At 31.8% G+C, this 15,342-nt stretch overlaps 1 protein-coding gene across 1 annotated transcript; it reads right to left on the bottom strand.

Annotated features, from left to right (window-relative positions):
* Nucleotides 1-2,173: 2,173 nt before the first annotated feature.
* On the bottom strand, nucleotides 2,174-5,329 carry LOC137812885 (leucine-rich repeat extensin-like protein 4). The gene has a single exon (XM_068615122.1). It carries the CDS (start codon nucleotides 4,884-4,886, stop codon nucleotides 2,664-2,666), a length of 2,223 nt encoding a protein of 740 aa, XP_068471223.1. The 5' UTR covers nucleotides 4,887-5,329; the 3' UTR covers nucleotides 2,174-2,663.
* Nucleotides 5,330-15,342: the final 10,013 nt, after the last annotated feature.

Below are 15,342 nucleotides of genomic sequence, written 5' to 3'. Positions count from 1 at the left end.
TACCAAAAAAAATAATAAACAAGACAAAAATTTAGCATACCAATGTATGATTGAATGAGACAAATAACAATTTGAGTTGGAATTCATGTATTTAGCTGTATACTCTAACTAGAATCATCTTTTTTTCTTGGCTACAAGGTATATGAAATTTGATCACCAACTTAAACATGAAATTGCAATTAAAAATAGCAGTTTACTTAAAAAGTTGATTAACAGTGTGAGATTGATTGTAACTCGTGATTATAAAAGAAAAATGTGATTCTGTAACTAAAAGCCGTAGTTTGGTTTTAGAGGCTTAACTGAATGGTAGTTATGTCGGATCCAGTAGAGGTAATTAATAGATTAATAGGGAAAGTAAGGCAACTTGGAACATCAATCTTTTGATTATCATGATTGCATGTTGGGTGTCTGAAGCCCTTACAAGAAGCCATGTGAATATTTATGTACGGAGGGACCCTCACACAATAAAGGCCACTGTCCCTTTGAAGGTGGGATATGCCCTGCTTCCCTTGTTTCTTTTCCAAATTTCCTTTAATCCAAGGGTACCTAGCAAGTTTATGCAAAAGGTCCATGCTTCTATGTTTTCTTTCTCAACCCCAATACGAAGGGACAATTAAAATGTTTAAAGCTAGAAAGGTGTATGGAACTTTCATATTGCTTGCTATGCTATTTGTTATTCAGAAAAATGACCCACACTACTCATCTCTCTATGCAGACCATATCCAAATTATTAAATGCTTTTCACGGTTTTACCTATCGTATGGTACATGCATTAATTACTGAATACAATAATGCTGTGTCCTCCAAAAAGGATCCAGTGAATCCAATCTCAATGATTGATATCATATCACCTTCTCTTCTAACCGTAAAATTTATGATCAAATTATTGAATCAAAAAATTATCCAGTGCTTTAAGAATTCCTATATATTGGTGACAGCAAATGTTAATTTAAGATTTACCATTCATAAAAATCTGGAATTAGATGAATGTCCAAAATCCTTTTACTAATCCATGGACTATTTTTCTATGTGTGTGTATGTGTTAGAGCGCAGATACCAACAGAGTAAGCACGTTGTTCTCTTACGTGCAAACATTGTTTGTAGATTCCACTTCTCCTTTTCCCTAATTTGAAGGAAACGTTGCTTTATTCTGTTCATTTTCGTGATTCTGCTGCAAGTAAAAACAAAGGAACAAAGATATACTACAAGGCACCATGGAAAGTGGAAAAAGGTTCACGTGAAAACTGGGTGACGTTGTGCTAATTATATTCTCCGAAGGAACTTGGCAAGAAGCAAGCATTGATCCCAGTTTGGACACATCCCAAACACATGCAACTGATGCATGACTTTGATTTTATTACTTGACTATTATGCATATATGTAGGAATTTTACCATTTTTTTCGTAACTTGATTATAAAACTTTAAAAGGAAAAGCAACAGATAGCCTCAGGAAATAGACACAGAGTGACCATTGATGACCGACAAGGTTGCATTGGAGTGCCCCAATGCCTTGGATGAGAAAAAGAAGAGTTTTCGGGCAGTTGTTGAGCTTCCAGTTTTGATGTTCACGATCCAATGCTGAAGATGGTGTGCAAATTTGAATTCAAATCTCAAAACCAAGAAGGTTTGCACGTGGAGTTTGTTCCCTTAACAATACTCCTATTCTTTTAATCAAACAAATTTAAGAAAGGATTTGTTTCATTAAATACATTGACCCTAGCTCTTTAATGGTTCTTGGGATTCACTAACTATTTGCCCCACCACCGGAATCTGGATTGGGACCTGTGTTCTCTCATGGTGGCCTCCGTGGGCGATTGGGGACTGTTCCTTAAGAACAATATGCTACATTGTTCTTAAACAACACCAACACTAATGAAGTTGAAAGTGAAAGCTCTTAAACAATGCTGGAATGTACAAAAACAGGTTAGATTCATAATCACTCTCAATGGTGGAAGAGAAAGAAGCATAAAGGGCGATGGAGGAAAAGGGAATATTTATATCAAAGGCTTATCATTAAGATGTTTGGTTATAAGCAGCATAAATTTTCATAACATAATGGTATCGTTATCATTATTCATTAATGAAGATTGATATTGACAGTCTAATTAAAAACATTCAATTCAATGATCTCATGACCGCAACAGATTTAAGACTCAGATAAGAGAAAGCGAATTTAGAAAATCAACTTAATTGGCAAAATTTATATATAAAAAAAAAGTAGTATGATTTAATAGAGACAATAACAATACAGTAGTAACCATCGGCGGCGGCAGAAAGCGCAACTGCTACTGCCTTTGCAGCCATAACTTAAGCTCTCCCATTCATCCCTATACATACATTTGCTCTGCAACCTACACTTTCTCTGCCATTCTTATTTCTCAACTGCAATATTCATAACAATTCAAGTTAATAAGGAGAGAGAATTTCTCCTCTTATAAACCCCGTTTTGCCGCAACGTCTTCTTTGGTTCTTTTATCGATAAATATAAAGAACAAAAAGCTGTTTCCCTAAATCTTGTGCTTGTCTCGTAAGAAGTTTCCTTCGTAAGCGACGAGAGTCGCATGACATTGGAGGGATATATCTCCACAGAAGAAACGGCCGCATTAAAATAAAAAAAAGCGTGACTCTTGTTGCTGGTAGAGGAAAAAAGTCCTCAAAAGAATCAATAAAAGGGTGGTGGTGGAGGCGATGCGTATGGGAGTCCAACGATGGGTGGCAATGGCCCTTCATATACAGGGGCAGGTGGTGGGTTTTGGTACACAACAGGTGGCGGTGGAGAAACGGGTGGCGGAGATGCCGGCGGCGGCGGCGGCGAACTGTATTGAAGCGGTGGAGGGGGAGGGGGAGAATGGGATGGTGATGGGTGATAAGGAGTGTTAGAAGGGGATGGTGGTGGGTGATAAGGTGTGTGAGATGGGGATGGTGGTGGAAGGTAAGGTGTGGGAGAAGGTGTTGATTGAGGAGGGGGTGGAGGAAGTTCTGTACAAGGTGGTGGAGGTGGAAAATGAACAGGAGAAGGTGGTGGGGGTGATAAATAAGGATATGCATGAGGTGAGGGTGAGTGATGAGGTGTTGGAGGTGGCGATGAGCCGTAATCATGTGAAGGTGGTGGTGTCGAGAAGGTTGGGGCCGGCGGCGGCGGAGGGTGGGTAACATAGGGTGGCGTTGGAGAAGGTGAAGGAGAAGGTGGAGTATATGACGGAGGCGGCAAATGTGAAGGTGTTGGAGGTTGTGGAGAGTAGACAGGTGGAGCAGGGGAAGAATGTGGTGGTGGCAAATACACCGGAGAAGGAGGAGTATGAACGGGTGGTAGTGGGGAAGGTGCCACCGGTCCTGGTGGAGGGGAATGTCCGACCACCGGTGGTTCCGAAGGAGGTGTAGGTACCAGTGGGTTCGGTGGCGAAGGATGTGTTGCAGGCGCTGGAGGTGTAGGCAGTGGTGAAGGTGTTGTAGGTGAAGGTAATGGTGAAGGAGTAGCAGGTGAAGGAGGCGATGAAGGCGAAGGAGTTACAGGTGAAGGTGTCCCAGGTGATGGATGCGAAGGAGTCCCAGGTGATGGAGGTGAAGGAGTTCCGGGTGAAGGTGTACCAGGTGATGGGGGTGAAGGAGTTACAGGTGAAGGTGGCGATGAAGGCGAAGGTAACGGCGAAGGAGTTATAGGTGAAGGTGTACCAGGTGATGGAGGTGAAGGAGTTACAGGTGAAGGTGATGTTGGTGAAGGAACAAACGATTTGCAGTTAAAGGAGTTACAATCGACAGGCTTAGACAAGAAAGCCTGACATTGCGCCGGAGGCCTCTGAACGGGCCTCGCCGGCAAGCAGTTGAGTCTATCGTCAAACGCCGGCAAGGCGAGGCAGGCGGGAGGTTCGCCGGTGAAGAAGTTAGAGGAGTAAGTGAAGTTGAGGAGATGAGGCAACATACAAATACTAGGAGGAATTTGACCGGAGAGCAAGTTGTGGGCCACGTTGAGCTGCTCCAAGCTGACGGCGTTTCCAACGGCCGTGGGTAAAGGACCAAGAAGTTGGTTAAAGCTGACGTCGAACACCGTGAGGTTCTTCAACAAGCCTATCTCGGAGGGCAAGCAGGAGCGGAATTCGTTGTTCATGAGAATGATCTCGTTGAGGTTGGACATGTTGCCGAGGCTGTGCGGAATGCAGCCATGGAACCTATTGTTGGCGAGGACGATGACGGACACGGGGGAGTTGCCGAAGTTGTCGGGAAGATCAAAGACGAAACGATTGTCGTTGATGAAAATGGCGTCGAGATCTTTATCGAACAATTCCCTGGGCACAGTTCCTTCGAATTCGTTGAACCTGAGATCCAAGAACTTGAGCGAAGGAAGGTGCAGAACCACCTCGGGGAAGCTCCCGGCGAAGCGGTTGTTACTGAGATCCAGCTCGTGGAGGAGTATCAACTTGTGGAAGGTGTGGGGCACAGTGCCGCAGAATCTGTTGGAGTTGATGTGGAAGAGTGCAAGATCTACGAGCAAACCGAGCTCCTCCGGTAAGTAGCCGGCAATGTCGCGATGGTTGAGATCAATGCCGGCCACCGTTTGGATGGAGGGGTTGTCGAGCGCGGGTGCACAGTAAACTCCGGTGTAGGTACAAACTTGGGATCCTACCCAGTCGGTTGTCTGGTTTTGGGGATCAGATAAAATGGCTAGCTTCCAAGCTTGCAAGGCAATGTAAGCGTCTCTGAGACGGTTATTTTGGAAAACAAGGGAAGGGTCTACGCTCACATTCTCTCCTCTGTCGCCAAACTCGTCCCTGTAGGAGAGAACGTGGCGTGGGTGGGTGAGCGTGAGAGAGGAACCATTGGCACATAAGAAGAGTGTGACCAAGAGGAGGAATGTGAGATTGGAGGAGTGTGCTTCTTTCTTCTTCATCTCATATGAGTCATGCCACACACACCAAGTGTTGTTGTTGTTGTTGAAGAAGAAGATCTAAGAAAGTTGAAGAAGAAGATCTAAGAAAGATGCAGAGAGAAGAAAGAAAAGGGTTTGTCCAAGGGATTTTTGAACTCGGTGGCTGGGGCTTATAGAGAGAAAGAGAGAGGGTGACACGAATAATTCATCCAAGGGACAGCTATAAACAGCTCAAACCATACCAGATTCTCTCTTCCCCGTTTATGTTTTTTAATTATTCACTTCAATTTTACACTCTCAAAATTTCCCCGTTACTGTTATATCTGAAAACGCAAATATGAGGAAAATAATTTATTGGTGGTGTAGACACGTACTCTGCCAGCTGTGTTACTCCTAATAACATTTAAAACAATAATGAGTTAAGTGTAGTTTTAAAGTAATTAAGTTGATAATTGGAACAGTGTTAGCATGATTATGAGTGGGCGAGCAATCCAATGGATTTATTTATTTATCCAAGTATTTATGTTTGGTTGTTGATGTTGGCAGACACTGGGGTGCAGTAATTTGTTTGGGGGGTGTTTGGTGTTTGGTGCTGTCACAACCTGTTAACTACCTAAACGTGTAACCTGAAGGAGGAAGAAGGGACCGAATGGATCCTTTAAATTCATTGCCATTACTTTCTTTACCTTTTTATATCTGCACCGTGCAATTCTATTATTTCTTCACCTCAAATTAATTACGCTTTCTTAGTTTGCATTCAAAAATGTCTCCCCCCTCCCCCTCAAATACTGTGGGACTAATTTCACTTATTTTTCTAAACTTATATCTTTTCAAAATGGGATTGAAATCAAGGAAGAAAAAAGGATTGAAATCAAGGAAATAATTATTTTTTTTTCCTAGTCGTTTGGTATAATTTTCTTTCGTTATATTTTTCTTATTTTTCTATTTTTAGTTTTCGTGAACTTCAGACTCAGATGATAAATGTAAAATAAACGCATTCTAACGATTAAATAAGATTTCGATGTTCGACATTCGGTATTATTAGTACTAAATAATAACGTAATTGATTCTTGAAATCTATGTCTATTATATAATTATTATAAACATTTTGTTAATAAACCTTATTAAGAATTTTGATCATAATTAAAAATATATTGATTAGTCTCGTTAACTCTCTACTCTCTCTTTTAAGTATAATGGTTTCGATTGTCAATCGTCTTAACCAGATGTTGAACTTCCAGTATATTTGTATTTAATATTCTTCTTTCTCTTTCACTATTTATTTTCATTATAATCATTCTCTATTTTAATTAATTACAAATATTTTAGTTTAAAATTAATTAATTAATACCAATAAAATTATGTATTGTTGGAGATCCCACATCTACTAGAGATTAGAGTCTTTCATAGTATATAAGTGGGTGCAAACCTCAACTTTATGAACCGGTTTTATGAGATTGAGTTAGGCTTAAAGTCCACTTCGTAAGATGATATCAGAGTCATTTCGAGCCTATCCGACTTAAAATCCACTTCGTAATAAATATTACAAAGACTAACAAAACAATTCATTTCACTTTTCCTAATAAAAATATATAGAAGAACTATATAGATTAATCATCAGTAAAATCTACAACATAAATGCTAAAAAACGTCAATGTTTAGTATAGAAAACATATAAGGATTTCCATTCGTTATGATATTAAACTGTTATCATGTATTTAGATTTTGCAATAAATCACAAATACGTTTTATTGGTTATTCACTTTATGTTATAATTTGAAACATGATCCTGTTCCAAAATTCGGATATTCATATCACCGACTGATTCTTGTTTTTTTTTATTACGTTAAATCAGGCTTTCAGGATGTACGGAATTAGTTTTTTTTGTGTGTAAATAGGAAGAGTGAGATAGTTAAGTTGGAATTTTGTTGAACTAAAAAAAAGCACTGACAGAGATGAAATAAAGTAAAAGTGAAGGTGAACTGGTCAAACTTGGGGTCCTAAGGGGAAATATGATTATAACACTTATTATTTTCCTTTTTCTAAAAGTTAAAGAGTACATTCTTCCATTCTTAATTTTTCTTCTCCTCTTACTTTTATTGTCCACGTTTTCAAGAATAAAATTTATATTTGTTTGGATTGAAAAAGAATGTATGAAGATTTAAGAGACTAAATTTAGAGTGGTTTAAAAGAAAAGTGTGAAAAAAAATATGTTATTTGGATTGATTTATATAGAGTAAATTTGTATAAAAGATTTATTGAAATTTGTGATGATAGTGATCAAATTTTTATTTTTTTTAAAATGTTAAAATTGTAAATATATATATATATATATATATATATATTTGTAAAATAAAATTGAAATATGAGATATTTTGTGTATTTTTAGTTCATTAAAAATTATGTTTGATTAAAACGATTTGTAATAAAATAAACAAGAATTAGCACGTGATATGTTTTTCTAGTATATAAAAAATTACATTAGTTATTACTTATTTTTTTAGTGAGCATGTCACAATGAGAGCATTGTGAGAGTCAAGTGAAAAAAGTAAATTAGATAAGGATAATATGGTAACATTATAATTGTGATATGTACATTATTATTAAGTCTATCCTCTTATTTATTTGGATGAGATAACCACTCTTGTGTCTTTTTTTTACGTCTTCCCTTCCTCACAAATCAACCAATCGAAACCAAACACAAATGATCAATGGGCATTCGTGCTTTATTTTACGAATGAATTTAAACATAATGTTAAATTTTTCCTTCACTTTCTTAAATATATATAAATTTAACTTGGAAACAAATTGAAGCAAGTTATATTTTAGCATTTTTCCTTTAAACCTTTGTCTTTCTCATTAAGAAAATAATCATTCAGGGATATGAGAGATCTAGTAGATTAGATTATTTTTATTCATGCTTTCCAAAAAAAATGTTTCTATTTTAAAATGCTTTCTTGATTAAATTCAAAAGTATTAAACTCGTAAAAGTGAATGGTATCTTAGCTCAATGTTACTTTTCATATTTCTAACATCCCAAATTTTTTTTATAGGCAAAGGAAGTTATTCCATTTCTTGTCATTAATGAAAATTTGTGATTTATATGAATTGATTTCAATTTTGCTTCTATTGTAATTATGGACGTTTCATGTAGAAACATGTAAAAATAATTTAGTGTATGTAGTAGTAAAAAATTAATTGGTTTTAATCTCCAATTAAGTTTGGGTTTATATTAAATGCATGTTGATGTTTTAAAATACGCGGAAGTTTGATTATTGATGGTTATTTTAGCTTAATGTTAAATATTGTTTGGATTCTATTTAAGATGATAATAAATTATTGAATTGACTTTTAATTTCAAGTGTGGAACTATGTTGTTTGTGGTTGAATATTGATAGTTGACATATTTTTATTTTGACTGGACAATAAAACTTTGATTTTGATTGTGTTAATAAGTGGAAATTTAGTTATATTACATGTTAGATTTGAGCGCAAAGGTTTATTTGAATTTTGAGAAAATGTTAATATACTAAATTTACATATTTTTAAGTGAATTTTTTTAATTAAAGTGAAAATTATGGTGAGACAATTTTTAAAAAAATATATATTTTAATTATATATTTTTATTGATTATGCTTATGATTTTTTTTATTAGATGCATTTATGTTCAAACATGTAAAATATTTGTTTTAGTAATAAGAGTAATTTCTTATTATAATATTTTTATTGATAAATATGATATATTAGTACCAACTTCATTAATAAAATGAGATATTTATATTTTATTAATTTCTAAATTAAGCAGAGATAAGAATATTATAAGTGATAAGTTTATGAAAATTTGTACATTTTGTTAGTGATAATAAGTGTAAGGAATTATCCTAAAAACTTCAGAGTTACTATATGAATGAATATGCTTTTCGTCTTCAATTATGAGTTATGAGTTATGTGTTAATATCTAGTGGTCATACTCAATATATGAGTTATGTGTTATTATTTTCAATTCATAATATAATAATAAAATAACACAATCTTAATGCAAAATTAACATTCTTATTTAAAATTATACTAATTATTCTACATATGATTAAAAAAATAGTCATAAAATATCACAAATAAAATAAAAAAAACACGGGATAAAGAGATATGAAGACTCTAAAATAAAAAATTCAATATTGTATGGGCTAACGTTTCAAGAACACAAAATCTCTTATTTATATTTATTTTACCCCTTTTTCTTTAATAATTAAATTGTAGTTATGATTGCTTCTTTTCTAACTGATATATACTGTGAATTAGGTCTTGTTTATAATATAGGTTAATATATTTATTTATTAGCGGATAATTTTTTTCAGTGTGTATAAAAAAAATATCATATCCATCTTTCTACATTATCTTCTCAATAACAAAATTAATTCATTGTAAATTTAAAAATGAAAAGTGAATATATATGATGAAGGTAAAAGAAATTAGATTGTTAACGAATGGAAATAATAGTGGGTATAAATTTAAAAATAATTATGAAAAAGTGAAAAAATGTTTTGAATGGATTAATATAAGTAAGATAGAGAGATAAGAGGAGATTGAATGACAGCTAAGGTAGAAGGAGGAGTGTGAGTGATTTTGTCCTTCACTTTAGATTGAATCCCACTTTCATGTTCCATAACGTGACGTGATGCGCGTCCACATCACACTACTGTGGACTCTCGCGTTTGGGATTAAACCTGTCCCTACGGACGCAAAACGACACCATCTCAAACTGTCGTATTGGGACCCACGCGTCACCGCCTTTTCTACGCGCTCTTCCACCTATTACACTCTCAAATCAAAACTTTACAAAAATATTTTCCACTATTTTATTTCTAAATTTAACTAAATTCTTATTTCTACATAAATTTGAAAAAATAAGTCAAAAAATTAATAATCACAGTAACCTAGACAACAATATATAGTAAAATAATAAATTTAAAATGAACAGTTTATTAAAAGGTAATTTAGTTAGGGAATGATTTACCTTTGTCTTGATGTTTGAATTAAAGTATTATTTATAATTGTATTTTTTAAATTATATAAATAATTTATTTGAAAAGAAAATAAAGGTGGGTAACAAGAAGAGCAAAATCAACCCACGTTCATTTATAGGTTCAAACCTACTTATATGTCATGTTTGTTACTTATTATGTTAACCCATTTTCCTAGTTTCTTTAGTTTATAACTACACATCTATTTTCCTTTTATTTTTTAATAATAAAAATAATACTTTAAATTTCTTAAAATTATCAACTTTACAAATTATTTTAATAAGACAATAACAAGTTAAAAAATTTAAAATATAGTTAACAAGTTGAGTATATAACTCTCAAAGCAAGTTACTCCATTAAATCATCTAAATTTATTGCATAAAATACTAAGAAGTACTAAGTTCAAAGAATCTCAAATTAGAAGAAGCTCTATAATAAAAAGAACTTAAGACCTTCTTCGTATAGAAAAAAATACAGAAAATAATAATCACAATTTTCTATAAAAAAAAAAAGAGAAGTGCTAACTTCATGATGATTTATAAAGTCATTTAACTAGTAATTAGTTCTCATGATACCTAATTTGGATACCACTACTCAACTAACTACTAAAATAAGTACTCTAACAATTTTCCCCCCTTCAAAAAATATCCTTATCCTTTTAGGGCACTAACTTTTTCACTCACTAGTACTTTTATAAGTGCATTTCCTCTCCTCTTGACAATGGATTTTTGGTTCCTTTGCATAAGGAATGTCAATAATATTATTAGGTAAAATTGAGGACCAATTAATGTCTTGAGCTCTCTTTATATGGAACTTAAGAACTCTTAAAATCTTTAACCAAGTAAGTAGGGTAATGAATTTGGTGGAGATTGTTCAGGCACAGTTTTATTTTAGAAGTCACATTTATTGTTGTGTGACATGTGGTATTGTGATGGATTTGGAAAAAGAAAATGAAAGAGAAGAGAAACTTTCACCCTAAATAAGAAGAAAGACGCGTGTTATACTTTTACTAGATAGGAACTTTTTTGGGCTGTTTCATTCGATTCCTTCCTTATTTTTCTTTATTCTATAACCAAAAGACATAACTCAAATTCCAGTTTTAGACCAATTGCTTGAACTAATGTTGGTAAAGATAAGCGTTTTAATATACACCATCAACGACTTAACATTATTTCAATCAAAAAATCAACTTCACTTTCTCTAATTGAAGTTGGAATTTTGGTTTGTTAGTAATGGAGTGTGCTGGTAACATGCAATGCATCTCCATTTCAGGAATGGGGGATACACCACATTATAACTAAGGGGTACTATCAAATTTAGCACACAATGAATAAAAAAAAGAGTTGAACTCAACATGAGTTCCACTACTTTTACTTTATAAAACCCTAAAACCATAAAAAAATAAAATAAAACATCGGTTTCAACTTAAATTTAATAATATATATATATATATATATATATATTAGTGTATCGGTCAGTATCGAACAAGTCGATCTCGTCTTTGATAACTGATCGGTTGAGTCAAAGAACACATCAAGACATACAATAAATGATAGTAACGACAGTTACAATAACACTTAATGAGTCATAATTCATATATCGAAATATGTGAGAATTATCTCCGACAAATCAGTTTAATACTTGTGCAAATATTCTTCAGATATCCTAACATACATCTCTACAAATCAGGGACCAAACTTTTAATCAATTACTAGTATACACTCTTTACATATTATTTATTTGATCGTCGGATTACCTTTTTTAAGTTACATTTGACCGAGCATCAATATTTATGAAAGAAGACTCAAAGGAAAAGACAAAAGAATCACTGACACGTCAACAAAAGTACAACCAATCTCAGAACTATCTAAACTCTATTTATTTATACACGTATCATTAGTATTTTAAATTAAAAAATGTTAATTTAATAATTATCAAGTAGGTATTACTTTATTGGAGAGGTGCTAAACTATGGCATCCCAATCAAATATTAAATTTTCTCTTGCAAAGTGGTAAGAAGAAAAACAAAAGAAAGAGAACATGAAAAAGTAGACGCGTAACCCCATAACGAAGGAAACACACTCCATAGAAAAAGTAACGTAAGCTACATGTAGAAAACACAAATGATGTTTTCATTATTTTTAAAAAATTAATACGTATTTGGCCGAACACTTTTTTGTGGTTAATTTTCTGATCTGAAGTCTTCGACAACCTTTTTGACAGCTGAAATAATGTCAATTAAAAGCTTACCAAATGATTGCCCATGATTGGGACTTCCTTTAACAATGAGTGAAAAAGGCTTCATTGAGAAAATAAATAAATTAAGGTGTTAATACTACGTATAATGACAGTGTTCACTTAATTTTATTTCACCTTGAATTTTGTTAGCAATTGTTTGGATACACGAATTGCATCGACAACGAATTTAAAACTTGTTAATATAATATAATATATGAGTTTACATTATATATAATAAAACAAGTAGAACATTAATGTATTTTATACTGTAATGTGAATAGTTTTAATATAAAAATATTATTAAGATGTTTTAAGTTTAAACTTTCATCATTAGCGTATAATAACTATTTAAAAACTGTTTAATTTCAAAAAACAATGAGACAGCAGGTCAAATGGGACAATGTAAAGTATATTTTGAACTCCTTTTCAAGATACGTTGAATTTTTCTTTTAATGCTAAACATCTAACATTAACTTCAAGTTATATTAAGTTAATAAAAAAAGGAAGATTAGGTTAATAAGATAAAATGAGCACTGAACATTCCTAGATAAAAATATAAGTAAACTGTCAACAAGGGAAAGGGTAATATAATCAGTCTTTTTACTATTTTTTACTAGGGTTATTTGATCATTTAAATAAAAAATAAAATAAAAGTTTAAAATAAGTCTGTATACTGCTAAATTCTTAATAATATTTTTTAAGTTGACAGTTTAGTGATGGAGTCTTACTTTAGGGATCCAATTACAAAGAATTTATAAAATAAAGATCCATTAAGAAAACTCCAATAATTTAGTAGTAAGGATTTATAGAAAGAGAAAACACGAATCTTTTTATCTTTAAATTACGAGAGTTCGTACACTGTTTACATAGAAATACAAAATATTAAGACATTAAAATTATGTTAGTCTATTATTTTATTTTAAAAATGATTAAATTAGAGAATGTTTGTGTTAATATTTAGGGGGTTTCTATCCGCACCCCCAACAAATGACTTCCAGTACCCCATCATTTTTGGGAAAGATCATTTTATCCTTTTTAAAAATGATTTTCAGATTATTCTTTTTTAAATATTTTTAGTACATACTTTTCGGAACACATTTTATAAATTCTGAATTTATCATTTTAAAAATTAAAAAATGGGTTTCAAAAACAATATTTCGTAATGATTTTTTACCTTCTAAATTTCGTATTCTGAAAACATACTTATGCTTACGGAACTACTATTCTAAAAATACCTTTTAGTGGAATCCTTATTCTGGAATCATTCAAAATTATTAAAGATAATTCTGGTATTGCAAAAAAAAATATAGGGTGCAAGAAGAAAAATGTAAGAATGCACCAAAAAATACCCTAATATTTAATAAAAGAATTTTGGCAAATGCTTCCTACACCCAATCATTTTTAACCTGCACCCAACATATTTTTTTAATTTCCAAAAATGCCCTTAATTCTGGAAATAAAAATCCGGAATTGGAAATAATATATTCCGGAAAAATAAATCCAGAAGTGATTATTGAGTTCTGGAAATAAAAATCCAGAAACAAAAATTAAAATTCTATTTTGGAAAAAAAATCCAGAATTAAAAAATAATACATTCCAGAAAAAAAAATCTGAAAAAGAAATTATTGTGTTTCGGAAATGAAAATCCAGAAACAAAAATGAAAAACTCATTCAAAATAAAAAAATCCGTAATATAAAATTTCGTTCCGGAAGAAAAATCTAGAACACATATTTTGGAAATTTTTGTTAAGGAAAAGTTTCATCTTTTCCGTCGGGTGCAGTGATATGGTGCAAGAAGCAATTATCAAAGAATTTCTGTGTTCGGCCCATAAATATCAGAATATCGGGTAGCCTATTAAGCCCATCCATATAATGGATCCGTTTTTAAAAAATGTGATTTTGAATAAATATGATTGATCATAATTATTTTTTATGATTCATATGAGAAAAAGATATGATCGTTTTTAAGTAAAAAAGTAAATTGAAATTATATATATATTTTTTTAAAAATTCTTAGTTTATTTACACCCACTTTTCGGATTTAGATCAGGGAATATTTCACCTCAATGGCAATAGAAAACTTTGACGTGGATCCAGATGTAGACTAAGTTAATTTTATTTAGTAAATACTAATGACATGATACATAAATGCGACACCACACGAATATGAAAAACATTGACAAATTTAAAGGGAAAATATACTACTCTTCTTATAAAATATGTAAAGTTTGATTTTTATTTCATTGATTAACTCACAAATTATTTTCTTTAGTATTTTTTTTAGTTATTTTAATACCGTGGCTGCTAACCGTTAAATAATAGTGTTGACAACGTATACATGTAAAAAGTGTTAGCGAAAAGAATTATAATTTTTATGTTAGATGATTTTCGTAAATATAAATAATTACCAGTGCGTATGTATAACTGAACGTATGGTTGAAAACAAAGGAAAAAAATTTGATAATAGATTAAAATAATTATTTTTTAATTAATTTGTTTTTTTTTCAAATCGGTTTGATTTAATTTGTTGTTTGACATTTCTATCCAAAATTAATTATTTAATTATTATTATTGCTAACGTGTGTAAATAAATAAGTTAGTACTATACACGTTATACCAAAAGAAAGAATGAAATTGTTTATTAGGATATAACATTATATTATCACAAGAAAAAAATAAAATTGAATACATCTTCTAATTAAAATTTAACAATAAAATAATATAACTAACCTAAACTCAACCACAAAAAAGAATTTTGTTTAGTTTATATTTTTTATTTCAAAGCGAATGAAAACAAACTTATATGTTCTGCAAATGTAAACAAAAATATAATGAAATCATACTTTATATTTGATATTTTATCATTATCATTATAATAAAATATATACGAGCATTTAAACTATATGTAAGAGTTCATTTATATGCTTATTGTAAGTTCATTGACGAATCCGATGATGTGTATAAAGACCAAATATTATTGAATTAAGTCAATAATAAGATCAAATACAAAGAAAAAGAGAAAAAACACTATTCTATATAAGAGAAAGAAAATATTATAGGGTTAAAAATCATTCTTTTTGACTTAATTGTACGCTCTAATAAGGAGACATTTCTATTGACTAGAACAACTATAGATTACTTTTTTGTCTTGAAATTAAATACAAAATTATTTTCAAATAGTCTATTATTTTCCCTTAATTTTAAAGAGGTGTTGTAGC

The sequence above is a fragment of the Phaseolus vulgaris genome, chromosome 2 (genome assembly GCF_000499845.2).
Source record: "Phaseolus vulgaris cultivar G19833 chromosome 2, P. vulgaris v2.0, whole genome shotgun sequence".
NCBI lineage: Eukaryota > Viridiplantae > Streptophyta > Magnoliopsida > Fabales > Fabaceae > Phaseolus > Phaseolus vulgaris.
The sequence above is the reverse complement of the archived record's forward strand: the minus strand, read 5'-3'. Positions and strand labels throughout refer to the sequence as shown.